General features: G+C 38.6%; 1 protein-coding gene across 2 annotated transcripts in view; it reads left to right on the top strand.

The window, feature by feature from the left end:
* LOC113683614 (myoferlin) overlaps nucleotides 1–22534 on the top strand; it is a 45364-nt gene extending 22830 nt beyond the window's left edge. For both annotated transcript variants that reach the window (XM_089197326.1, XM_089197327.1), the window contains exons 33-54: nucleotides 400–581; nucleotides 1326–1475; nucleotides 2003–2110; nucleotides 3017–3178; nucleotides 4270–4429; nucleotides 4987–5054; nucleotides 5636–5740; nucleotides 6404–6529; nucleotides 6683–6802; nucleotides 7218–7253; nucleotides 8002–8093; nucleotides 8504–8674; nucleotides 16209–16354; nucleotides 17079–17218; nucleotides 17656–17840; nucleotides 18300–18347; nucleotides 18732–18822; nucleotides 19250–19349; nucleotides 20125–20315; nucleotides 20661–20770; nucleotides 21341–21488; nucleotides 22036–22534. In XM_089197326.1, coding sequence (XP_089053452.1) covers nucleotides 400–581; nucleotides 1326–1475; nucleotides 2003–2110; nucleotides 3017–3178; nucleotides 4270–4429; nucleotides 4987–5054; nucleotides 5636–5740; nucleotides 6404–6529; nucleotides 6683–6802; nucleotides 7218–7253; nucleotides 8002–8093; nucleotides 8504–8674; nucleotides 16209–16354; nucleotides 17079–17218; nucleotides 17656–17840; nucleotides 18300–18347; nucleotides 18732–18822; nucleotides 19250–19349; nucleotides 20125–20315; nucleotides 20661–20770; nucleotides 21341–21488; nucleotides 22036–22068 — 2672 coding nt within the window. In that variant the 3' untranslated portion in view covers nucleotides 22069–22534. The remainder of the gene's footprint in view (nucleotides 1–399; nucleotides 582–1325; nucleotides 1476–2002; nucleotides 2111–3016; nucleotides 3179–4269; nucleotides 4430–4986; nucleotides 5055–5635; nucleotides 5741–6403; nucleotides 6530–6682; nucleotides 6803–7217; nucleotides 7254–8001; nucleotides 8094–8503; nucleotides 8675–16208; nucleotides 16355–17078; nucleotides 17219–17655; nucleotides 17841–18299; nucleotides 18348–18731; nucleotides 18823–19249; nucleotides 19350–20124; nucleotides 20316–20660; nucleotides 20771–21340; nucleotides 21489–22035) is intronic.
* The last annotated feature ends 2319 nt before the right edge of the window (nucleotides 22535–24853 follow it).

Here is a 24853-nt window from a genome sequence, read left to right as displayed (position 1 = left end):
CCTTGACTGCGAAAGTCAGTGTAGTCAGAAATTCCAGTGTAACAGTACTGAACAATTGTATGAAAATCTGTTCCACTTAGTGCCTGGTCACTTCGCCGACATGTTAATTCTCCAACGCCATTAGTCAACTCGCTGACACCGTAGATCAATTGGCCGACATTCGTCTTTGTTCTTTGCCAAAGAAAAAAGATGATGATGTTACCGGGTAACAAATCCAGGAACAAAAATTAGTGTGGCGAGTTGATCAAAGTTGTGGCGAGTTGACCACTTGTGGTGAGTTGGCATTTCGGTGAAGTGGCCGGTAACCTTCTATTCAACCATCAACTAATACAACAGCATCAATACAGTAAGGTGAAGATTAATGCTTTTTTTACTCTGGATTCTATTTTTTCTGTTTAGATCCCTATGTCCGCATTTCTTTTGGTACTCAGAGTCAGGTATCAGAGATCATTCACCGCACATTGTGCCCCACTTGGGACCAGACTCTCATCTTTGAAAATGTCCACATCTACGGTAGTCCTGAAATCACTGAGGCATCACCTCCACGTGTCGTCTTGGAACTCTTTGATCAAGACCCTGTGGTAAGACGACTATAGTGACATAATCGTGCCATAGCGTGATGTCTTAACCCTTTAACTCCCAAGATCTGATTGTTAATTCCCCCCTCTAACTGCTGCACATCTCTTTGTAAATTAGTTAAGAGAATTTGATGTTAAAATAAGATATCAAATTTTACCTGCCAAGTCTGGTTATTCTCATGACCTGTCTGCTGGATAATTCATGGATAATATGGGGAGAAGTCACACGATGGTCACTTCTTGACGTTTCAGGGTTAAACGTAACTTTCCGGGGAAGGGATATCTCTATATAGGTGTTACCGTGTTGTTAATATGAGAATACTCTTCAAAGATTTTCCTTCTCCACCTAGTAAGTTGTCTGAACGCGATTATAACGCTTAATCGTGTAGTTTGATCGTCGGGGTAAGAGTAGTCCTGCGAAGGACTGTTGTCGGTAATGGTGACTGACGTTTTGACAACCTGAGCGGCTGTCATCATCAGGGTCGTGTGAAGAGTTCATGGCAGGTGAGTGTAATAAGTCTGGACAAAGCAAAGCGATGAGGCGAGAAGGTAGGAGAGGAAGAACCGAATAAGGACAAGTAGAAGGAAGAGGAAGGCTTTTTACCCATTATCAAGAGAAGTGCAAGTCTGCGAAGTCTGACCTTCGTATAAGAAGTGAAATTAAGCACCACTTGCGCTCACAAACTTGAACGGTTTTGATGTTCTTAACATTCCTTTCAAATGTGAAGACATTTTTTTTCTTACTAGGGTAGAGATGAGTTTATGGGTCGCTGTGTGGAGTCACCTGTTGTTAAATTAAATGGCCAGGCACCGCCAGCTCCAAGACTTCTTTGGGAACCAGTGAAAAAAGGCACGGAAGATGGCGGGGAAATTTTGGTTGCGTTCGAGCTTTTCCTGGTAAATGTTGTGGCATATATGGAGAAGAATTTTTTCTTATCTTACGTGGCACTTTGCCCTAGCTACTCGAGTTTACCTGTATCTCTTGGTCCTCAAAACGTCCTTCTCGGACTTGATCTCTGCCTTTCTAGTCAAGGAAGGGTGCAACTAAGTTAACAATGCACATGAAAAATTACGTGCTTCTGATTGGCTGAAAACGAGTGCAAAGTTTTGACACGAGTGCAAATTACGAATAGTGCGCACACGCTTTCAAAATTTTGTCCGTCCTGACACTCTGTGATGTTATGTCATGTACATTATTAACAAGAAATAACATGATTTCTCTTGCAAATAGGTGTAATAAGCTTTTGTAAATTTTTCAAAGAATACAAATTGCACTTGCTCTACAGGCTCGTGCAATTTTGTTGTCTTTGAAAAATGTACTCGTGCTTATTACACCAAATTGCACTCGAAATCATGTTAGTACCAATAATAATTGAATGCTACAAACCTTTATGTGGTTGTTTTATTTTGTATTTACTCCACAGGACGAGGGAGCTGACTTACCTTACTTTCCACCCACCAAAGAACACAAACCGTCATTGTACATGGTACCCAGTGGAATCAGACCTGCGGTTCAGCGCACAGCTATTGAGGTATGAAAACCAGTAGCCTGTTTCTCGAAAGTCCCGATAACCTAACAGGCCCGAAGCCATATTTTATAATTAAAATGTAAAGAAAAGAGAAGTAGGTTTTGGCACCCTTACCAGTCCATTTTGTCTCTCTAGCTGATAGTTTTATTGTAAAACTTTTGAAGTCATCATCCTGAATGAAAACAGATCAGCTTTACGTGCCCATTAAGTTACCTGGACCTTGGAGAAACTGGCCCCAGTATCACTAATCTACGTGTGTGTATGTTGGTAGCAAGCCAGTAAACTTTACCTTTTATCTCTTACAGTTTGCTTCTTCGGTCGTGGACACACCCTTTACACCCTTACATCAGTAACATCAGTATACATATTCTCCAAACTGTTCTCTATATATTTCCTGTGGCACTGACATGGAGAATTGAGTTTTTTTGACAATCAAGAGCTTCTCTAGTTGGTGATCATACTCAGTGTTCTCGTGCCTTAATGGGTGATTCGGGGGTGATACTGTAATGAGAAAGTAAATGCTAGGGATTCACTCTACACTCACTCAAACTACTCTCAACTCGAAATTTGCATTAAAAAAAAAAACTTACAGCCAAATTTTTCAAGTTGTGGTTTATTGTTTGCCATTCTTGTCACCTGTTGGTTTTTTCTTGTTCCTTTGGTTTTTGTTTACATCCATAGTGATTACATAGACTTAACGATGCAGAAAACTAAGCACAACATCTTCACATACTCCTTGAACAAAAGACAATTCTTTCGAGGAGACATTGTACATACTACTTCACAGCACGGGCTCTATGTTTTGAGTGGCGGAGCCATTCGAAGGGGGGTGGGGTGGGGGAGTAGTTTACTTCCTCATTAAGCTTAGTACAATTTAGTTCCACCTAAATTTCGCTCTTTTTATTACAGGTCTTATGCTGGGGCGTTCGAAACATGAAGAAGTTCCAACTGGCCAATGTCTCCTCGCCAAGCATCGAGTTCGAATGCGGAGGTCACGTGATTCAATCGTCGACTATTAAGAACACTCAGAAAAATCCCAACTTTGACGAACCGCTGTTCTTTTTTGACACGGTAGGGATTGCCTAGCTTGGTTACCCAGGATCACCATCATTGTTGTAGAGGTGATTCTTGCTGGGAATTAGTCACTTGTGGTTGTACTAATCAACCAGGATGATGTGATATGCTACGTAGTCATTTGGAATTTCCATTACTCAATTGCATGTAAAAGGGGGTGAATTTCTGGGGAAAATGTGGTGCTGCGTTGAAGGGGAGTGTTAAAAGATAATTTAGTTTTATCAACTGACTTGATAATGTAAATTGACCACAGTAAGGAGTTTCTAAAGCTGTTGTCTCGAGCGTTAGCCCTTTTCAGAGCAAATAGAGGAATTGTGGGTTGTGTCAGTGTGGCTGTGTTCTCTCCGGTAAAGGGCTAACGCTCGAAACGTTAGCTTCAGAAAAATTTTACTGTGATCAATTAACATTAACAACTCCGGCAGTTGTTAAAACCAAGTAACTTTTGAAAGGTATTCATCGACACAGAGATACAGTGGCTGACTCAAACGAGCGTCACCCTAGTTTTCTAGCATCTCATTTTTGTTGTTCAACCTACTCTGCCAAAGACATTGGTGGCAGTTAGAATTCTCCGATTATTTTTATTCAGGCTGAAACTTCATTCTAATTCCAAAGTATGTTTAAGCTTAATTTAGATACTTTCATTTCACTCCTGGAGAAAGATAATGTTAACGTCTTGCTTTCATACTTAAAGTTAACTGTTGTCCCTTGTGTAACTAAAATAACTTATGTTTATACGAGTTACTGACCACACGCGTGTATGTTTTTTTTTTCGTTTTGGATTTTTATTGACTGAGACAACGTCGACGTCCTTTACTAGCAATCAAAGAATGAGTTTTTAAATAAAATACAAGTTACGCCCAAACATATCCAGGAGTTTCAAAAGAACTGGACAACAGCGGTCTATCTCCGCTTACAAGACCTCTCATCGCCGTCTGTTTAGCTGGCGAGTAGAGTTTCGTGTTTGGGTTTCGCTTCACAATACAACCGCCTATTACAACATCGGTAGCCGGGTCATGGAAACAGATATTGAAACCCTACGTATTTCAGAGATGGTTTCTTCTTCAATATTCTTTTCTTCTCCATCTTAGTACCTTCCTAAAGAGGAACTCTACACTCCACCCATGAATATCAAAGTGCGGGATAACCGCTCATTTGGCCGCCGACCCGTTGTCGGTGTTTACTGCATCAAGTCACTGCAGCCTTACAGGTGCTTGCCTCTGGACGGCAATGATTTGGGTGACGATGAAGGTTGGTGTTGAAGGAGAAAAATAATTCTCTCGCGGTATCTGCCACCTCCGGCATACCCCACTGTTTTAACGCATGATCCCCCCGGTGGAGTTTTCGTCTAGTTAGTTTTCGTCTAGTTAGTTTTTTTTTCCTGAGGCGAGACGAACCAGCTTTCTTCTGGTAAATTTAATTGTCGTCCATTCTTTAAAGGACAAAATAGAGAGAAAGAGAGAGCCACTTGCAACAAAACAAATCTCTCAATCTCTGAAATCTTTCTGTTCTTCCAGGCTCCTAAATTTGCTCTCGCTTTAGATACAGTATTCTCTCAATTAAGTGTACTATGTAAATTTTACAAAGACTAGAAATTGCACGCGCCCTACGGGCTCGTGCAATGTTGTTGTCTTTGAAAAATTTTCTCGTGCTTATTAACACCAAATTGCTCGAGAAATCATGTTGTCACCTATAAAAATTGCATTGTTTCTGGTTTAAGTTTGAAGTTTGCTGGAAACGTGCTTGTAATCTGGGTATGATTTAACATAAGGAAACACACAAATGGTCCACTTGACTTTTTTTCGCAGCCGATGCAGCCAAAGATGAAGAGTCTGGTTCTTACTTACTTGACATCGCTGAAGAGACGGACAAAACGGTAAGATGAACGAGAAAATTGTCCTTGAAGGAAAGGACACTTTGGATAGATTGTACGAAGGGGTTTTTCCAATAAATTTCATTATTTTCGATGTTTGTCAAAGATGTCGTCAAACTTTTGTAGCAGTCGATCATTGAAGGGCTTTGTTTACATGGCCATAGCACCATTCGTTTTAAAAATGTTTGTTTCTCAACAGCTCCAATTGGATTGTTTTCAAGGCGTTCTTTTGTGCGATCCCAATCCCTCAAACTTCAATCGTCAACTTGTTATTTCGTACTAAAAATTTATTGGAATTTGTACTCTGATGGATTATCGGTATAGAACGTGCATTATTCATTTCATAGCATAAAAAGTAAGCGAAAAAAATTTCCTGTATGGTAGGGATTTCAATTAAAATCCGTTTAATGGCGGTCTACCGCCGCCCATAAGACCTCTCAGGTGGTTTGGGTGTCGCCTTACGACACACGCAGCCATCTATTTCACCACCGACAGCCGCTAATGGAAAAAGTTATCGAAGCCCGTGTGTAAGAGGTGTTGATAAATCATGGAATCCTGATTTTTTTCTTTTTTTTTGTGGACAGGAATTGGTTGAGGAGGACATTGACTGGTGGTCGAAGTATTACGCCTCACTGAGCGATTATGATAAATGTGGAGATTACATAGAGCGTGGCTACGACAAGATAATTGTATGTACCTATGAAATAATTGTTGCTTTTCCTTGGTATTTTTCATCAGTATCCTACGAATTAATATTGGCACTTCCAATCTTTATTCTACTATGGAAATACGTCGTGGCTTTCATAGAGTGTTCTTTACAAAGTACAAAAAACGCAAATTTAAATTGGTAACCGGATAGAGCCTTGTTAAAGAGGTTTGAGTTTCAGCGCTTTCCGAGTAATTGTGTCCTGTTCTTTGTAAGACACATTACCCTCACTCTGCCCATCCCTCCTTCAGGAATATAAAGCAGATCATAGAGAAGCCTAACAGAATCCTGGGGGATTGGTGGGGGGGGGGGGGGGAGGAGGAGGAGTAATCTGCTATCGGTTGGCATCTTACTTAAACCTTTACACACTAAGATCAGTATGCATATTCTCCATACCGTTTTCTATACAATTCTCAGGGTGCTGACAAGGAGAATTTGTTCAACAATTAAGAGGTTCCTCATGACCTTAATGTGTGATTCAAGGGAAATTAGATGCTAGTCATTCGAGGGGGTTGTAGGGTTAAGGGTGATAATCATACTGAAGTTTCCCAACAGCACTCAACTTCAACTTTGCAAATTAGCATGATTAGTGGAAAGAATAAGAAGTGGTCTGTCCTTTCTGATGTTGTTGTTTTTTTTTCTTCAGGTGTATGAGCAAGAGCTTGAAAAAGTGGACGTTTTTGAAAAGTTCCAAGACATGGTTAAGACGTTTGAACTTCATCGTGGAAAAGCCAAACCTGGAGAGGACGCCACTGTAGTTGGCGAATTTAAGGTACTGAAGTCAAAATTGAAGGGGGTTGGGGTTTTAATTTGATCGAAAGTCCTCGAGGTCAGGTTTGACAAGAAATCAGTTTGATATCCTTCTAACATGAATTGAGCTAAAAAGATGTCTATCCGACTAAATCTGTGTTTCTTGTGGGTTTAGGGAGCATTTCATGTGTACCCGTTACCAGGCAACCCAAATCTCCCGCTGCCGCCTCGTATCCTGAGAAACTTGCCTCCCAGCGAACCGGTTGAGTGTCTGGTCAGAGTTTATGTCATAAAGGTTGGTTCGAAGGCGCAATGTTGGGATAATGATATTGTGTTTTGTTGTTAATTGGAGTATTAAGTATAACGGTAATTCACGGCACATTTCGCGGGGTGCACTTCAGACAAATGCAATAAGAATTGCCAATAACTATGACCTCTCTCCTCGTTTTCCATCAAAGCAATACTTTCATCTTAATGTGTGTAGCTAGGTTAGAACAGATTTTATGGGTCGTATATCCGTTTTGCCGTTATAAAACCAATACGATGGGGGTATGGAACATCCGTCAGGTTTGAATCACAGCAAGCACCCCAATGCTCTTGTCGTGGATTGATGATAATTTTCTTTTTAATTGTTTCTTTTCTTGTCATAAAAATGGACTCAACCTTGAGTTTGAGACATTTAATTACCTTTTTTGCTTTCCTGATATTAGGCTATTGACCTTCAACCCATGGATCCTAATGGCCTGGTGAGTACTGACAATTTTTTTTTTTTATGTGCTGGGCAACTTGTATAGGTAATCACATGATTTCGATTGCAATTTGGAATAAATTGGCTAGAGTAAATTTTTTTAAAGACTAACAAAATTGTGGTCTTTGAAAAAATTAACGAGTGCTTATTTATTCCAAATTGCACGAGAAAAATCATGTGATTACGTGTTAATAATATACATGGAAAAATACGAGATGGCTTATCATAATTATGCTAAGCAAAGCGCACGCATCAAGTGCAAAAATAATTTATTCAAACCGTGCGTTCGTTCAAAACAACCGCGTACGATCAAAACAATAATATGCAATGATATCTTCACATCTTTAAGGCGCAAAAAAGTTCAAAGTTCGTCTAAACAGTTCAAGGAATTGTTCAGTCTGTGTCCGAATCACTTTTGATGAAATGGAATCGCCGTTTCCGAGGTTTAACCATGTTTGGAGGGAAGGGCTTTTCAGTTCTTTTTCTCCCTATGATAAAATTTTAGTCCTCTTGAGTGGAAACGATCCAATAGAATTTCTTGTTTTGGTGGACTGTCCGTCTGTGGAACCTAATCTTTTATCTTGAGCGAAAGTATTGCTAAGTTGCCTGATATATCCCTTTTGGAGTAACACCTTTTGGATCACGTCTCTGTGTTTTGTTGTGTTGTAGATTGTGTAAGATCTTTAAAAAGCGTTTGTATTAGCGATGCTATTGTGATTTGAATTTTGCCTTCCGTTTTCTAACAGGCTGATCCGTATCTGGTCGTATCTCTCGGGAAAACTACGATCAAGGATCAAGACAAGTATATTCCTAACACGCTGAACCCTGTCTTTGGAAAGTAAGCTTTTCACCTTTGCATCGTTGTGACAAACCGTCTCACGTGAGGTGGCTGATTGCTGTCTTTTTTACCCTCACATCCTAACCCATCTTTGTTTTGTTATCATTTCCTTCATTTCCATGACCTTAATGTTTGAATCAGCAGCGACACTGTAAGGAGAAATGACATGCTAGTCTCTTTATTAAACAAAGCAAGCCTTTAACGCAACAAATGAGTAAAGAAGTACCACTGCTAAAGGTACTGTTTCCCCCTTCATTAATTAGAAACAAGTCTTTGTCGAGTCCATGAAAAATTTGCGTTATACAATAGAGCTACTACACCTCTTTACACCCTGTTGAGTCCATGAAATTCGCGCTTTACACTGGAGCTGTTACACCCACTTAGACTGTGCTTTGTTATTTTTTTTTAAGGATGTTTGAGGTTACGGCCCACATCCCAATATCTAAAGACCTGTGTGTCACAGTGATGGATTATGATCTGATTGGTAAAGATGACAAGATTGGAGAGACAGTTGTAGATCTGGAAAATCGGTTTCTGTCAAAGTTTGGAGCCATCTGTGGCCTGCCTCAAACCTACTGCACGTTAGTATTACAACTTAATGAGATAGTAACAGAACAATGAGAGAAAGTTGAAAGTGCTGATACAGAAGCAATTTTCATTTTAGGATCGAAAATATTTTTGTTTGAGTGTTACATTAGTGATGAGCGCGCTTTTTGTTTTCTGTTTGAAGGTTAAGTTAGTGATAAGCGCGCTTTTTATTTTCGTTTTATTATTACGTTAATGATAAGCGCTATCTCTATTTTGAGTTTGAATGTTACTTAAGCGATAAGCGCGCTCTTTTTTCCGTTTGACTGTTACGTTAGTCATAGGCGCTATCTCTATTTTGTGCTTGATTGTTATGTTAGTGATAAGCGCGTTCTCTAATTTTTTGTTTGAATATAACTTTAGTGATAAGCGCGCTCTATTTTCTGTTTAATTGTTAGGTTAGTGATAATCCCGCTCTCTATTTTCTGTTTTTTTTTTCGTTAGTGACAAGTGGGCTCTTTTCTTTTGGCTTGATTGTTAAATAATTGATAGGGGCGTCCTCTGTTTTCTGTCTGAATGTTACTTTAGTGATAAGCGCGCTCTATGTCCGTTTGATTGTTACGTTTGTGATAAGCGCGCTCTATTTTTTGTTTGATTGTTACTTTAGTGATAAGCGCACTCCATTTTCTGTTTGATTGTTACGTTAGTGATAAGCGCACTCCATTTTCTGTTTGATTGTTACTTTAGTGATAAGCGCGCTCCATTTTCTATTTGATTGTTACTTTAGTGATAAGCGCACTCCATTTTCTGTTTGATTGTTACTTTAGTGATAAGCGCACTCCATTTTCTGTTTGATTGTTACTTTAGTGATAAGCGCGCTCCATTTTCTATTTGATTGTTACTTTAGTGATAAGCGCACTCCATTTTCTGTTTGATTGTTACTTTAGTGATAAGCGCACTCCATTTTCTGTTTGATTGTTACTTTAGTGATAAGCGCGCTCCATTTTCTGTTTGATTGTTACTTTAGTGATAAGCGCACTCCATTTTCTGTTTGATTGTGAAGTTGGTGATAAGCGCACTCCATTTTCTGTTTGATTGTTACGTTAGTGAAAAGCGCACTCCATTTTCTGTTTGATTGTTACGTTAGTGAAAAGCGCACTCCATTTTCTGTTTGATTGTTACTTTAGTGATAAGCGCACTCCATTTTCTGTTTGATTGTTACGTTAGTGAAAAGCGCACTCCATTTGCTGTTTGATTGTTACGTTAGTGAAAAGCGCACTCCATTTTCTGTTTGATTGTTACGTTAGTGAAAAGCGCACTCCATTTTCTGTTTGATTGTTACGTTAGTGACAAGCGCGCTCTATTTCCTGTTTGATTTTTACGTTGGTGATAAGCGCACTCTATTTTCTGTTTGATTGTTAAGTTGGTGATAAGCGCACTCCATTTTCTGTTTGATTTTTACGTTAGTGACAAGCGCGCTCTATTTTCTGTTTGATTGTTACGTTGGTGATAAGCGCACTCTATTTTCTGTTTGATTGTTACGTTAGTGACAAGCGCGCTCTATTTTCTGTTTGATTGTTACGTTAGTGACAAGCGCACTCTATTTTCTGTTTGATTGTTAAGTTGGTGATAAGCGCACTCCATTTTCTGTTTGATTTTTACGTTAGTGACAAGCGCGCTCTATTTTCTGTTTGATTGTTACTTTAGTGATAAGCGCGCTCTATCTTCTGTTTGATTGTTACGTCAGTGACAAGCGCGCTCTATTTTCTGTTTGATTGTTACGTTAGTGACAAGCGCGCTCTATTTCCTGTTTGATTTTTACGTTGGTGATAAGCGCACTCTATTTTCTGTTTGATTGTTAAGTTGGTGATAAGCGCACTCCATTTTCTGTTTGATTTTTACGTTAGTGACAAGCGCGCTCTATTTTCTGTTTGATTGTTACGTTGGTGATAAGCGCACTCTATTTTCTGTTTGATTGTTACGTTAGTGACAAGCGCGCTCTATTTTCTGTTTGATTGTTACGTTAGTGACAAGCGCACTCTATTTTCTGTTTGATTGTTAAGTTGGTGATAAGCGCACTCCATTTTCTGTTTGATTTTTACGTTAGTGACAAGCGCGCTCTATTTTCTGTTTGATTGTTACTTTAGTGATAAGCGCGCTCTATCTTCTGTTTGATTGTTACGTCAGTGACAAGCGCGCTCTATTTTCTGTTTGATTGTTACGTTAGTGACAAGCGCGCTCTATTTTCTGTTTGATTGTTAAGTTGGTGATAAGCGCACTCCATTTTCTGTTTGATTTTTACGTTAGTGACAAGCGCGCTCTATTTTCTGTTTGATTGTTACTTTAGTGATAAGCGCGCTCTATCTTCTGTTTGATTGTTACGTCAGTGACAAGCGCGCTCTATTTTCTGTTTGATTGTTACGTTAGTGACAAGCGCGCTCTATTTTCTGTTTGATTGTTAAGTTGGTGATAAGCGCACTCCATTTTCTGTTTGATTTTTACGTTAGTGACAAGCGCGCTCTATTTTCTGTTTGATTGTTACGTTGGTGATAAGCGCACTCTATTTTCTGTTTGATTGTTACGTTAGTGACAAGCGCGCTCTATTTTCTGTTTGATTGTTACGTTAGTGACAAGCGCACTCTATTTTCTGTTTGATTGTTAAGTTGGTGATAAGCGCACTCCATTTTCTGTTTGATTTTTACGTTAGTGACAAGCGCGCTCTATTTTCTGTTTGATTGTTACTTTAGTGATAAGCGCGCTCTATTTTCTGTTTGATTGTTACGTCAGTGACAAGCGCGCTCTATTTTCTGTTTGATTGTTACGTTAGTGACAAGCGCGCTCTATTTTCTGTTTGATTGTTAAGTTGGTGATAAGCGCACTCCATTTTCTGTTTGATTTTTACGTTAGTGACAAGCGCGCTCTATTTTCTGTTTGATTGTTACTTTAGTGATAAGGGCGCTCTATCTTCTGTTTGATTGTTACGTCAGTGACAAGCGCGCTCTATTTTCTGTTTGATTGTTACGTTAGTGACAAGCGCGCTCTATTTTCTGTTTGATTGTTAAGTTGGTGATAAGCGCACTCCATTTTCTGTTTGATTTTTACGTTAGTGACAAGCGCGCTCTATTTTCTGTTTGATTGTTACTTTAGTGATAAGCGCGCTCTATCTTCTGTTTGATTATTACGTCAGTGACAAGCGCGCTCTATTTTCTGTTTGATTTTTACGTTAGTGACAAGCGCGCTCTATTTTCTGTTTGATTGTTAAGTTGGTGATAAGCGCACTCCATTTTCTGTTTGATTTTTACGTTAGTGACAAGCGCGCTCTATTTTCTGTTTGATTGTTACTTTAGTGATAAGCGCGCTCTATCTTCTGTTTGATTGTTACGTCAGTGACAAGCGCGCTCTATTTTCTGTTTGATTGTTACGTTAGTGACAAGCGCGCTCTATTTTCTGTTTGATTGTTAAGTTGGTGATAAGCGCACTCCATTTTCTGTTTGATTTTTACGTTAGTGACAAGCGCGCTCTATTTTCTGTTTGATTGTTACTTTAGTGATAAGCGCGCTCTATCTTCTGTTTGATTGTTACGTCAGTGACAAGCGCGCTCTATTTTCTGTTTGATTTTTACGTTAGTGACAAGCGCGCTCTATTTTCTGTTTGATTGTTACGTTAGTGATAAGCGCACTCCATTTTCTGTTTGATTTTTACGTTAGTGACAAGCGCGCTCTATTTTCTGTTTGATTGTTACTTTAGTGATAAGCGCGCTCTATCTTCTGTTTGATTGTTACGTTGGTGATAAGCGCGCTCTATTTTCTGTTTGATTGTTACGTTAGTGACAAGCGCGCTCTATTTTCTGTTTGATTTTTACGTTAGTGACAAGCGCGCTCTATTTTCTGTTTGATTGTTACTTTAGTGATAAGCGTGCTCTATCTTCTGTTTGATTGTGACGTTAGTGACAAGCGCGCTCTATTTTCTGTTTGAATTTTACGTTAGTAACAAGCGCGCTCTATTTTCTGTTTGATTGTTACTTTAGTGATAAGCGCGCTCTATCTTCTGTTTGATTGTTAAGTTGGTGATAAGCGCGCTCTATTTTCTGTTTGATTGTTACGTTGGTGATAAGCGGGCTCTATCTTCTGTTTGATTGTTACGTTGGTGATAAGCGCGCTCTATTTTCTGTTTGATAGTAAAGTTGGTGATAAGCGCACTTTATTTTCTGCTTGATTGTTACGTTGGTGATAAACGCACTCTATTTTCTGTTTGATTGTTACGCTAGTGATAAGCGCGCTCTATTTTTTGTTTGATTATTACGTTGGTGAAAAGCGCGCTCTATTTTCTGTTTGCTTGTTACGTTGGTGATAAGCGCGCTCTATTTTCTTTTTGACAGTAAAGTTGGTGATAAACGCACTTTATTTTCTGCTTGATTGTTACGTTGGTGATGAGCGCGCTCTATTTTCTGTTTGACAGTAAAGTTGGTGATAAGCGCGCTCTATTTTCTGTTTGATTGTTACGTTGGTGATAAGCGCGCTCTATTTTCTGTTTGATTGTTACGTTGGGGATAAGCGCGCTCTATTTTCTGATTGATAGTAAAGTTGGTGATAAGCGCGCTCTATTTTCTGTTTGATTGTTACGTTGGTGATAAGCGCGCTCTATTTTCTGTTTGATTTTTACGTTAGTGATAAGCGCTCTCTATTTCCTGTTTGATTGTTATGTTGGTGATAAGCGCACTCTATCTTCTGTTTGATTGTTACGTTGGTGATAAGCGCGCTCTATTTTCTGTTTGATTGTTACTTTAGTGATAAGCGCGCTCTATCTTCTGTTTGATTTTTACGTTGGTGAAAAGCGCGCTCTATTTTCTGTTTGATTGTTACGTTGGTGAAAAGCGTGCTCTATCTTCTGTTTGATTGTTACGTTGGTGATAAGCGCACTCTATTTTCTGTTTGATTGTTACGTTGGTGCAAAGCGCGCTCTATTTTCTGTTTGATTGTTACGTTGGTGATAAGCGCGCTCTATTTTCTGTTTGATAGTAAAGTTGGTGATAAGTGCGCTCTATTTTCTGTTTGATAGTAAAGTTGGTGATAAGCGCACTTTATTTTCTGCTTGATTGTTACGTTGGTGATAAAGGCACTCTATTTTCTGTTTGATTGTTACGCTTTTGATAAGTGCGCTCTATTTTTTGTTTGATTATTACGTTAGTGAAAAGCGCACTCCATTTTCTGTTTGATTGTTATGTTAGTGACAAGCGCGCTCTATTTTCTGTTTGATTGTTACGTTGGTGATAAGCGCGCTCTATTTTCTGTTTGATTGTTATGTTAGTGACAAGCGCGCTCTATTTTCTGTTTGATTGTTACGTTGGTGATAAGCGCGCTCTATTTTCTGTTTGATTGTTATGTTAGTGACAAGCGCGCTCTATTTTCTGTTTGATTGTTACGTTGGTGATAAGCGCGCTCTATTTTCTGTTTGATAGTAAAGTTGGTGATAAGCGCACTTTATTTTTTGCTTGATTGTTACGTTGGTGATAAACGCACTCTATTTTTTGTTTGATTGTTACGCTAGTGACAAGCGCGCTCTATTTTCTGTTTGATTTTTACGTTAGTGACAAGCGCGCTCTATTTTCTGTTTGATTGTTACTTTAGTGATAAGCGCGCTCTATCTCTTGATTTTATTTTCTGCTTGATTGCACTTTATTTTCTGCTTGATTGTTACGTTGGTGATGAGCGTGCTTTATTTTCTTTTTGACAGTAAAGTTGGTGATAAGCGCGCTCTATTTTCTGTTTGATTGTTACGTTGGTGATAAGCGCGCTCTATTTTCTGTTTGATTGTTATGTTAGTGATAAGCGCGCTCTTTTTTCTGTGTGATTGTTATGTTAGTGATAAGCGCGCTCTTTTTTTTGTTTGATTGTTACGTTAGTGGTAAGTGCGCCTTTTATTTTTGGTTCGATTATTATGTTAGTGATAATTGCGCTCTCTATTTTCTGTTTAATTATTAGGTTAATGGTAAGTGCGCTATCTATTTTCTTCTTAATTATTAAGTTAAAGATAAGGGTGTTCTTTACTTTGTGTTTAAATGTTGCGTTAGCGATAAGCGCTCTCTTTTTTTTTGTTTGATTGTTACATTAGTGACAAGCGCGCTCTATTTTTTTCTTTGATTATTACGTCAGTGCTGAGGGCGCTCTCTATTTTCTGTTTTATTGTTTCGTAGTGATGAGGGCGCTCTCTTTTCAATGTTTGATTTAATGGTAGTAGTAATCGCGCTCTCCATTTTATGTCCGATTTTTACGATAGTGGTGAGGACACTCTACTTTCTGTTGGAACTTCTGTTTGATTGTTACGTTAACGATAAGCGCGTTCTTCATTTAATTTAATTTGTGTTTTATTGTTACGTTAGTGATTAGCGCGTGCTCTATTTTTTAGTGATAAGCGCGCTCTATTTTGGGTTTGATTGTTACGTTAGTTATCAATAAAGGGCAAAATTACTGAGCGCTGATTGGTTGAGAGAGAGGGCATTTTTTCTTAATCGAGGGCATTTTTAGTAATCAAGAGAGGGCATGATTACCTGTTAATGATTGGCTAATCCATTGCATAGCAACCGTTCGTTATCTTGAAATTTGTTAAAAATAGACTGCGCGCGTGATTTTCCTTCGTATAAATTTTGCCCTTTATTGATAAACAAGTAATCCCATGAGACCTCGTACTATTAAGGATTAATTGCACTTGAGTTTTCAAAATTTTCCAAATTGCCCTCGTCGCTTCGCGACTCGGGCAATTTTGGAAAATTTTGAAAACTCTCGTGCAATTTATCCTTAATAGTACTTGGCCTCATGTGATTACCTATACTAATAGGGGCACTCTCAATTTTCTGTTTGATTTGTACGTTAGTGATAAGGGCGCTCTTAATTTTCGTTTGATTGTTTCGTTAGTGACAAGCAGGTTTTTTATTTTGTTTGATTGTTTAGTTGGTGATGAGCGTGTTCCATATTTTCTTTTATTATTTCGTTAGTGATAAGCACGCTCTCCATTTTCTGTTTGCTTTACGTTGGTGATAAGTGCGCTCTTTATTTTTGGTTCGATTATTACGTTATTGACTAGCCACTCTATCTTTTCTGTTTGATTGTTGTGTTACTAAAAGGTGCGCTCTCGATTTTCTGTTTAATTGCTACGTTAACGATAAGGTCGCTCTCTTATTTTTATTTAAATGTTACAATAGTGATAAGCGCGCTATATTTTCTGTTTGAATGTTACTTAAGTTACAAGCACACTCTATTTTCCGTTTGATTGTTACGTTAGAGATAAGCGCATTTTATTTCGAACTGGGTGTCATAAAACCAGAATAAAGTTATCTCAGCAGCTAGTGAGAACGGAGTAAAATACTGCAAGTTCCTAATACTGAAGATTTCAATGTTAAAACAAACAATTTGCTTGAGGCGCTGTGAGTGATGATTTAGCGATTGGTTTAAGTTTTAAATGTGAGTATTTGAGATTGTAGTGCGAGTTTACTGAACTAATCATAGAGTATAGTATAGGAAAGCTAGAGCAATTTTGGAATACTTTAGACACTTAATTGAAAATTTATCTAATTCCTTGGAAATCTGATCTCAGTTCCGGTATTAACAAATGGCGTGACGCTCGCACACCAAGGCAGATTTTGGACAAGTACTGCGAGACAAACAACTTCCATAAACCGAAATTTATGGGTAACAACAAAGTAATATTCCACGGAGATGCGTACTGGCTGGAAGATTTTGGTAAGTGCGGGACGTGTAGCCCCTGAGGGTGACAAGCATCTAATTTCTCGGTAACTGGGTGTTACCGCCGAATCAACCAAAAGGTTCATGAGAATTGAGGAAATGATCGCTGACTTGAATAACTCTGGATTTTAACTAAATTCTCCTTGTCGGTGCCAAAGGAAACTGATGGAGAATGGAGTGAAGAATGTACTGACTGGTGTTAGGGTATTGAAGGTTAAACATTACATTATCTTTTCAGTTATGAAATATGTGCGTGGCAACTTTAGGATAGTTTTTGTATTAAAAGTCAGAAACTTGTTTAACGAAGGACGCCAAATAAGGAAAAACTGTCAACTTAAAGATGGATTACAATGGCTTGCTTTTAAAGCACTAATGATATATCGCGATGATATTTCCCTGAAACTGGTCATTAATTAACATTTAGAAACTGCTAATATTTACTGTAATTAGAGAGTTAGCTTTTAACGACAGCCTTTCGATACAACCTTAATTTCGGTTCCAAACGAGTTCGTAGACGCGTGTGTTACACGAAATTGGATTCAACATGCCAAGATTCATTTTTCTGCCTGTCCTTAACAAATCGGTGTTGTTGGTTAACACTACTACTACGAGCGATGTTATTAAACTGACAAGAGAAGAATATTTGTGGTGTGAGGCTTCCATTTTTTCATCCTTCCATTGCACATGAATCAATTTGATGATTCCCTTTACTTCTTTGCAGAGATTGGAATGACAATATCTCCTCACATGGGTCCCCCTGATCAACGCCTTGCCTTGCACTTGCTGAACGGTTTACCACTCGTGCCAGAGCACGTGGAAACGCGACCGCTGTACAATACCTTGCAGCCTGGTGTAGAACAGGTTTGTAACTTAATTAATTTACATAAATATGAACTGGTTTGATTCAGAGCTGAAATTGTTTATCTTGAATTTTGGATTCCAGGAAACTATAACGACGAGTATGATACATTACCTGGAAAGTTTACTTTTACTTTTCGATAGTTTTGCCCTTTCGCTTTTGCTAAATGACTGAATTTTTTAAAGCTAGCGCCTTTTCCAAAACGTGTGAGGAAAGCTTTTTTACTCTTTTCGATTTCCTTGCCTAAACTCGCCCAATAAAAGACCATGGAAATCACCCTTTTCCTACGAAACGTTCTTTATTTTGCAAGGGCCTCTTTTCACTCCCAAAGTCACGTTCTTGAGAGACAAAACGTTTAGAATCTGATGATTTTTTTCCATTTATCCAGCAGAACTAGATAATACACATGTTCATGATATTTTTCGTAATTTTACTTCAGGGAAAACTTCAGATGTGGGTGGACATTTTCCCTAAAAATTATGGACCGCCAGGGTTACCGTTTAACATCTCACCCCGAGAGCCTGGAGAGTACATGTTACGTGTCATCATATGGAACACGAGTGACGTCATTCTTGAGGAAGTGTCTGCTTTGGGTGAAGCGATGAGCGACATTTACGTGAAAGGGTAATCTAGATGTGTTGACCTTTTGCAACCTAACATCAGTACGCATATTCTCTATGATATTAGGTTTACATTTTCTATGGCACTGACAAGGAGAATTTGTCTAACAATTATGAACTTCCTTGTTGTGGCTTGCGCCTGTGTTTGGTTCATTAGTGCTACTTTGAGATGATATTAGATGCTGGTCACTGTTATGGGTTACAGGTTTAACTGGTTTTTTTTCTGAACTGTTTAAGGCTTCCTTTATGTTTCTCAGCCTTCGATCGAGGGAAGTTTTTATACACAGAAAACAGAACGACGGTCGAAGAGCTCTCCCATTCTATCAGGACCTATTTTCAATTATTTGAATTTTCTTTTGTAAAGGAAATCATCGGCTGAATTTACTTTTTTTACCGCTAAATTTCCGCTTGGCCTGATATGACATGAAATTATTAACTTAAATCGAGTTTTTTCGATTTACAGATGGATATCGGGGATTGATAAACAAGAAAAGACAGATGTTCACTACAGGTTAGTTATAGACAAAACGAAAAAGTTTCACATAGGGACCTGATTTCCTAGAGTCCTTAGTTTTGCCTTTATCTCTTAGATTAATTGATTGATATATTATCGAAAGTAGTCAGGGATTTCTTTGGGTTTGCTTTACTTCGCTGTGTAATTGGTCCAGAAAACTTGCTCCATTTTCTCGACCACTCAGTTTCCATACTAAAACCAATCTTGACTTGGTCGGCCGCGTTTTCCCGCGCTTCAGGCTGTGTGGTTGTATCTCCTTTGGGTTCTCATTCGCTCCACGGGATAATTTGCTTCCATTTGATTGGTTGCTCTGATTACTACAGTTATTTTCTGGTAAACTCCGTCGAAAAGTGCCTTCATGATTTGACGATTTTTTTCTAGGTCTCTGGACGGTACAGGCAACTTTAACTGGCGATTTCTGTTCCCGTTCTTGTATATTCCGGCCGAAAAAGTTATGGTTGTAAGAAAAAAGGTATGAAATAGCCTGCTTTTGAAGTAGTTCATACGTAATTGTTACTGAACCAAATACATTTGATTGGATGAAGTAAAAATTTAAATCAAGAAAGAAGAGTCTGTATCTTTATCCGCTTTAACTTCCCAGATCTGACTGTTTATTCTCCTCTCTAGCTGCTACACATTTCCTTTTAAATCAGTTACGAGAATTTGACGTGAGATCAAGGAAAAAACTTCGACCCGATAATGTTGAGTATTCTCATTGCCTGCTTGCGGATAATTTATGGATATTAAAGGGAGAAGTAAATTGTCAATTACCTCAGAGAGTTAATGGTTAAGCAGAACTACAACGGAAAATTGCGTTAACTCTCTCAAAATCAAGGTTCCGCATTTGGGCAGCATTTGTTATCACTATGGCAAATTTCCATCTCTTTTTGTTTCGACAGGCACACTTCTGGAGCCTTGATATAAGAGAGCAGAGGATTCCCCCTAAACTGATTCTTCAGATCTGGGATAACGACCTTTTCTCTCCGGACGATTTCCTCGGTAAGTCTCTTTCCCTCATTTGTGAACTGCATAAGTTGTGTTCTTGAACAGTTTAATGTTATTTTTAGATTTATTGCCATTCCATGGACACCCTAAGTTGAAGATACAGCTCCGAAAAAAGCAATCTTACTTACAAACTGACTTTCCTGATTTGCCGCGATCGTAGCACAAACCTGTTATCGTTTTGTCTTCCAATACATTCTTTTAAAATAATAATAGACGTAAGAAGTTGGCTTCAATCATGTTACTTCCCCTAATTGATAATTTATTTATCCTCATTACCTGTCTGCTTGCTGCTGTCTGCTTGAATTTGAACAAAATGATTGTTTGTCAAAAAAAAAAAATTATTTGCAATTCGGTGCATGTATCCTATTAGAAGTTTTCGTGTGTAGTATTGCTAAGTATTTTACGAGTTGTGCTGTATTTTGATTAGCGTGAGTCAAAATACAAACAACGAGTAAAAATACTCAGCAATACTACACACCAAAACGAGTATAAGTTATTTGTTACCTGCTTTATTTTATGCGCATTTCTTATAAGGCGGGAAAAGTGAAGCAGATAAAGAAGCGAAACACTCGCAGCTGACCGGTTAAACAGGTTTTTTACAGTACAAGATAACTAACTGTCCGATATCGCGGAATATTTGTACTCGACTCGCGCGTTATTTTTGCTCTGTAGTTGGATGATAGGGTGTCATAGCTCCTCTGATCTATTACATCGCCAGTGCACCACCATTGATCATCTTAAAGTGGTTTATGTGTCTTTTCTTTACTAGGTACGTTAGAATTGAACTTAAACAAAATGCCAAAACCTGCCAAAAATGCCCGCAAGTGCAGCTTAGACCAGCTTCCAGGATTGAAAGACAAACCGCGACGAAACATAGAGACAGTGTCACTGTTTGATCTGAAGCGAACAAATGGATGGTGGCCTGCAGTCGGAACGGCGGATGGAGAGCAAATCTTGGCGGTATGTACTCAATCTTAATAAAGTGCTGAAGCAAAGGAAATTTGTGGCTCTAATAGACAGGCCAATAGTGGACGTAATTAGATAATCAATTACTCTCAAATGAAGCTTTTAAGTACTACTGTTAGCAAAGAATGTGACAATTATTCCATATGAACAAAAACGAAAAGAATACTTCGTAAAGTGTTAACCTCGAAGAGACACTATGGCTTTTTACATATATAGTGTGATGGAATTATAAGAATGTGACTCACCATTCTCGAGCTAAGGCACGGCTTCCATTTAAGCCGAGGTACAACTATAATGTTGTGTATATTACTGAAGTAGTGGACTCCTTTTCACTTGCAGGGTAAAATAGAGATGACTTTAGAACTGTTGACACAACAAGAAGCTGAGGAGAAGCCCGCTGGAACAGGACGAGATGAGCCGAACCAAAACCCAACACTGGATCCGCCAAAGTAAGTACAAAAAAATCAATGAATATTACACAAATGCTCTCTAAGTGTCAGTTCCAGTGATGGGTCAAGGAGCGGCTATGTTTTAAGGTCTTCCAGGAGACTACAGGGCGAGACACACAGAACGAAGGAAAAGGTCACGTTGTGTTAACTAGCGGCTCCTGTAACCGAGTTTCCCGACAAATCTGTTTCCACGATGATGACCTAAGCAATATTTTAGTCTTGACCCTTTACAATCTAACGTTCATATCCGTATTCTCCACACTGTTCTCTTTAAACATTCTTTGTTAATGGCAAGGAGAATTTGTTCGACAATCAGGTACTTCTTCAATTGTTATCGTTTCTACTATTCTCACGACCTGTGCATTTGATTTATTTTAATACTGTAAGGAGAAGTAAGAAGCCAATCACTCGTAGGAGTTAAAGTATCAAAGCGTTGCCAGTGATAAATTCCGTTGATCACTAACTGCTGGTTACCGTTGGCAGGAGATCCTCCTTTCCTGCCCTTTAACAATACTCTGTGAGGCCTAGTGAGGTAGCTTGCTATTACTAACACTGAACTTTTTTTTGCAGTCGTCCTGCCACATCCTTTGCCTGGTTCTCGTCTCCATTCAAAAGCCTGCGTTACATTTTGTGGCGCCGTTACAAATGGAAGATCATCAAATTCTTGGTGATCTGTCTCCTATTAGCTATGGTAGTCCTGTTTTTTTATGCAATGCCGGTAGGTTTATATGATAGTTCTAAAACACATACTGAAGGAGATTAATGGTGCAATCCGTTATATTTTAAGGATTAAGTTAGCTTAAGATAACGAAAAATGTTCGGAAAAATTATCGATTGAGTTGCGATCCAAACTTGGCAGAGGCGAACATGTTATGGACGTTATAATGCCCTTTGACATCCTCTCTGACCCAAAAGTACAAATGTGATGACCTGAAATCGTATGAAAGGGTAGAACTTTTGGCGGTTGATTCACACTACAAGCATTGATCGTAGAAGCACCTTGTCCTCTTGTAATACAAAACAATTCTAGACGGAATCGAACACCAAAAACCCTTGCTATGCATCAGATTTAACCGCTCCAAGCACCTCTCTCACAACTCTGCTCTCATTTCCTCTCTCCCAGTATTTAAAAAATTAGGGCAGACTCGGCCCTTTGTCATATCTTTTCTCGGACAGCAAATGTGCCCTAGTTTCCACGCCTTACCTTCGACTCACATCATGAGCATGACTTCTTATAATATGCGTTTACTGTGCATGCTTTTCAGGGTTATACTATGAAGAAGATAATCGGTGTTTGAAGACAACCAATCTCAGCATTTTACCACAGTATTATCAGTGGGGAGACCACAATTAACAGGGATAGTTGTACGTGAAATCGACATGAGGCTGGAGACTTTAAGGGAGCGTTTCTCTCCGAATGTCAACAATGACCCAAGAACGGTTTAGCAACCTATCGCTACCAGACAGTTAGAAAGAAAAGACAGACTTTCCCTTCTTGACATTGCCAACGAATTTACTGACCGTAACTGCAGCAGAAAGTGAAATTTTGGTATCGTCAAAGAATGCAATGTACAGTAAATACCTGCCACTACCACATTACCCTTCGCTGTTTTATATTAATTTAATATACCCGAAAACATCACTAAATTAGGTTTGTGTCAGTTGTACATTGTAGAGGATATGTGATATGTCGATGAAGCAATAATGAATCTGATAGATATCGCAAGGGATATTTGGAAATAAACTTTTTCTCCTATTAATAAATCGGCTAAGCATCATGCCCCCCTCCCCCCCCCTCCCCCCCCCCCCCACACCTCTAGTTGGCTCAAACTCACAAGCTCGTCTTTGGCCCCACAAAGTTGCTGCGCGGGCCCTGATTTAAGGTGTACTTACTCTGATAATCATCTGAGCACTTAAAATAAAACAATAATCCTTATCAATCTCAGCGATTCATTCGCAAATACCAGCGAGCTTTGTCTCGAGAATTATTATGTCTACTTTGTCACAGGTAAGTCATGAAACATATCACCATAATTATACATCATTACGCTTCATCCACCGTCACTGAACATCATTCACCGTCATTGCATATCACTCACCGTCATTATAAATCATTGCGCACTGTTGTTACAGGTCATTCTCTGTCACTGTGCATCATTCACTAAAATTGCGTGTCATTCACCATCATCACACATCTTTCGTTTAAACTACGCACAATTCACCATCATTATGCTCTATTTAAATCAGCACATCTTTCGCCGTCACTGCACACTGTTCACCGTCTATAAGTTGATTCGGGAGAAATAAAGGTTGTCGAACGTTTTTTTTAATTTCCATGATTGTTCCCTACCAATGTCTGTTTTGAAAAATACAATAAAAAATGTATTAACCGAGCTTGCTAAAGAGATATGATAAGCAATCTTGACCCATTTATGCCTGTACTAGTACCAAGAAATAATAATAATAGACCCCATTTGTATCTGGGTAACAGGTAATCCGTCTAAGTCTTCTTTATACATCCGTGTTCAATATCTATTTTCCTATCATATTTATAGTTCAATTTTCTCAATTTAAATGTTATTCGAGGGTATTGCGAAGAAAGTTGTACTACTCCAGTCAAGATTCGTGAATTTGAAAATAACTTGTCTCTTTCCAGTAGTTTCCCTTCTATCTTCAAAAAGAATTTGAGACAAGTTATATGGACTCCCCAGTTGATTGGATTGGGCTAGATTATAGTCAGTACCTGCAGTTTCCCCTCGTTATTTAGAAATTTATTTGTATTCAAATATATTTCACGTATTCAAATATTATTTCACGTTACGTGACGAACCTTGCGTAACGCATTTTCTGTAGAGGACGAAAAACACTGGATCTAGTTAACGAGGAAATTGAATTTTTTGCTACTTCGTGAACGATGGATGCAAACTGTCCATTCTGTTTCCCAAGCTAAAGTAAAAACAGCAGCTTAAATAACAGTTGCGTTTCAATACATTTTGGCTCTTGTTTGATGGTGTTTAGATTGGAAAATGGCCTCACAGTGGATTAAAAACTCTCAAATGTAGACCACGTGGGACAGCCAGTTCCACGACACGTTATAGGTAAGGAATAAACATGATCGTCATTAATTTAACCTTTATTTGAGCGCGATAATCTTAAAGCTATAAGAATTTGAGTCATGTCTTTAATCATTAAAAACGAAGCTGCAGACTACGGACTTGGTACAAACGTCGGACTAAGAACAGGAACAATTTGTCGTGTAAACCGATCCTACATGTAAAAAGTATTTTTGCACAATTTGTTACATTTGATAACTACGTATTGTCGCCCAATCACCTTCCTGAGGTCGTCTATCGCGGATCTTTTTCGCCCATTCTTTGGTGGTGAGGATAAACTCTTTTCGAAACGTTGTTTCAGGCCTCAGTCGGGTATGAGATGAGGCTGCAAACAAGCTCTATGCAATTCTACAGTACATGTAGGAACTAAATAGATAACGCGTGATCTAAAACAACATGTTGTAATGCTCGCATTGGATCAGTTCTTTCTTTGTTTTCTTTCTCAACGGTGTTGGAAGGCAAACTTACACCATGAGGTTTTTTTTACTTGTTTACCAAAAAAACGACTGGAGCAGAAAGTGTGCAGTGCACTCAACACAAATACACTGTACCTCCAGACGTCATGTGATTCTAATCTATTTGTTTTCATACGATAAGTTGAACTTGATTGGTTCTTATCTATGATGCTACAATTAACAGAATTTTGCTTTTTTATGATTTAAAACAATTATATTCAGGTCAGTAACAGATCACAGGAGATGTCAAAATACAACAGGAACATCAGTGATACAATTGGCTGGGCCTTGTTTGTCACTTTCTTGTTCTGACCACATTTTGAGGTCATCCTTGATCTGTTACTTAGTAGACACTAGTGTCCAAAAGTAAAATCCGAAAGAAGTGACAGAAATAAAAAATCAGACACCAGTGTCCAAAAACAAATATTGCACACAAGTGTCCAAAATCAAAAATTGCACTCTAGTGTCCTTTAATGTCTAAAGTAAAAAATCGGACATGAGTGTTAAAATGGAAA

This window comes from Pocillopora damicornis, chromosome 2 (genome assembly GCF_964200805.1).
Source record: "Pocillopora damicornis chromosome 2, jaPocDami1.2, whole genome shotgun sequence".
NCBI classification, from domain to species: Eukaryota; Metazoa; Cnidaria; class Anthozoa; order Scleractinia; family Pocilloporidae; genus Pocillopora; species Pocillopora damicornis.
Note: the sequence above shows the minus strand (reverse complement) of the source record. Positions and strands in the feature narration are given on the sequence as shown.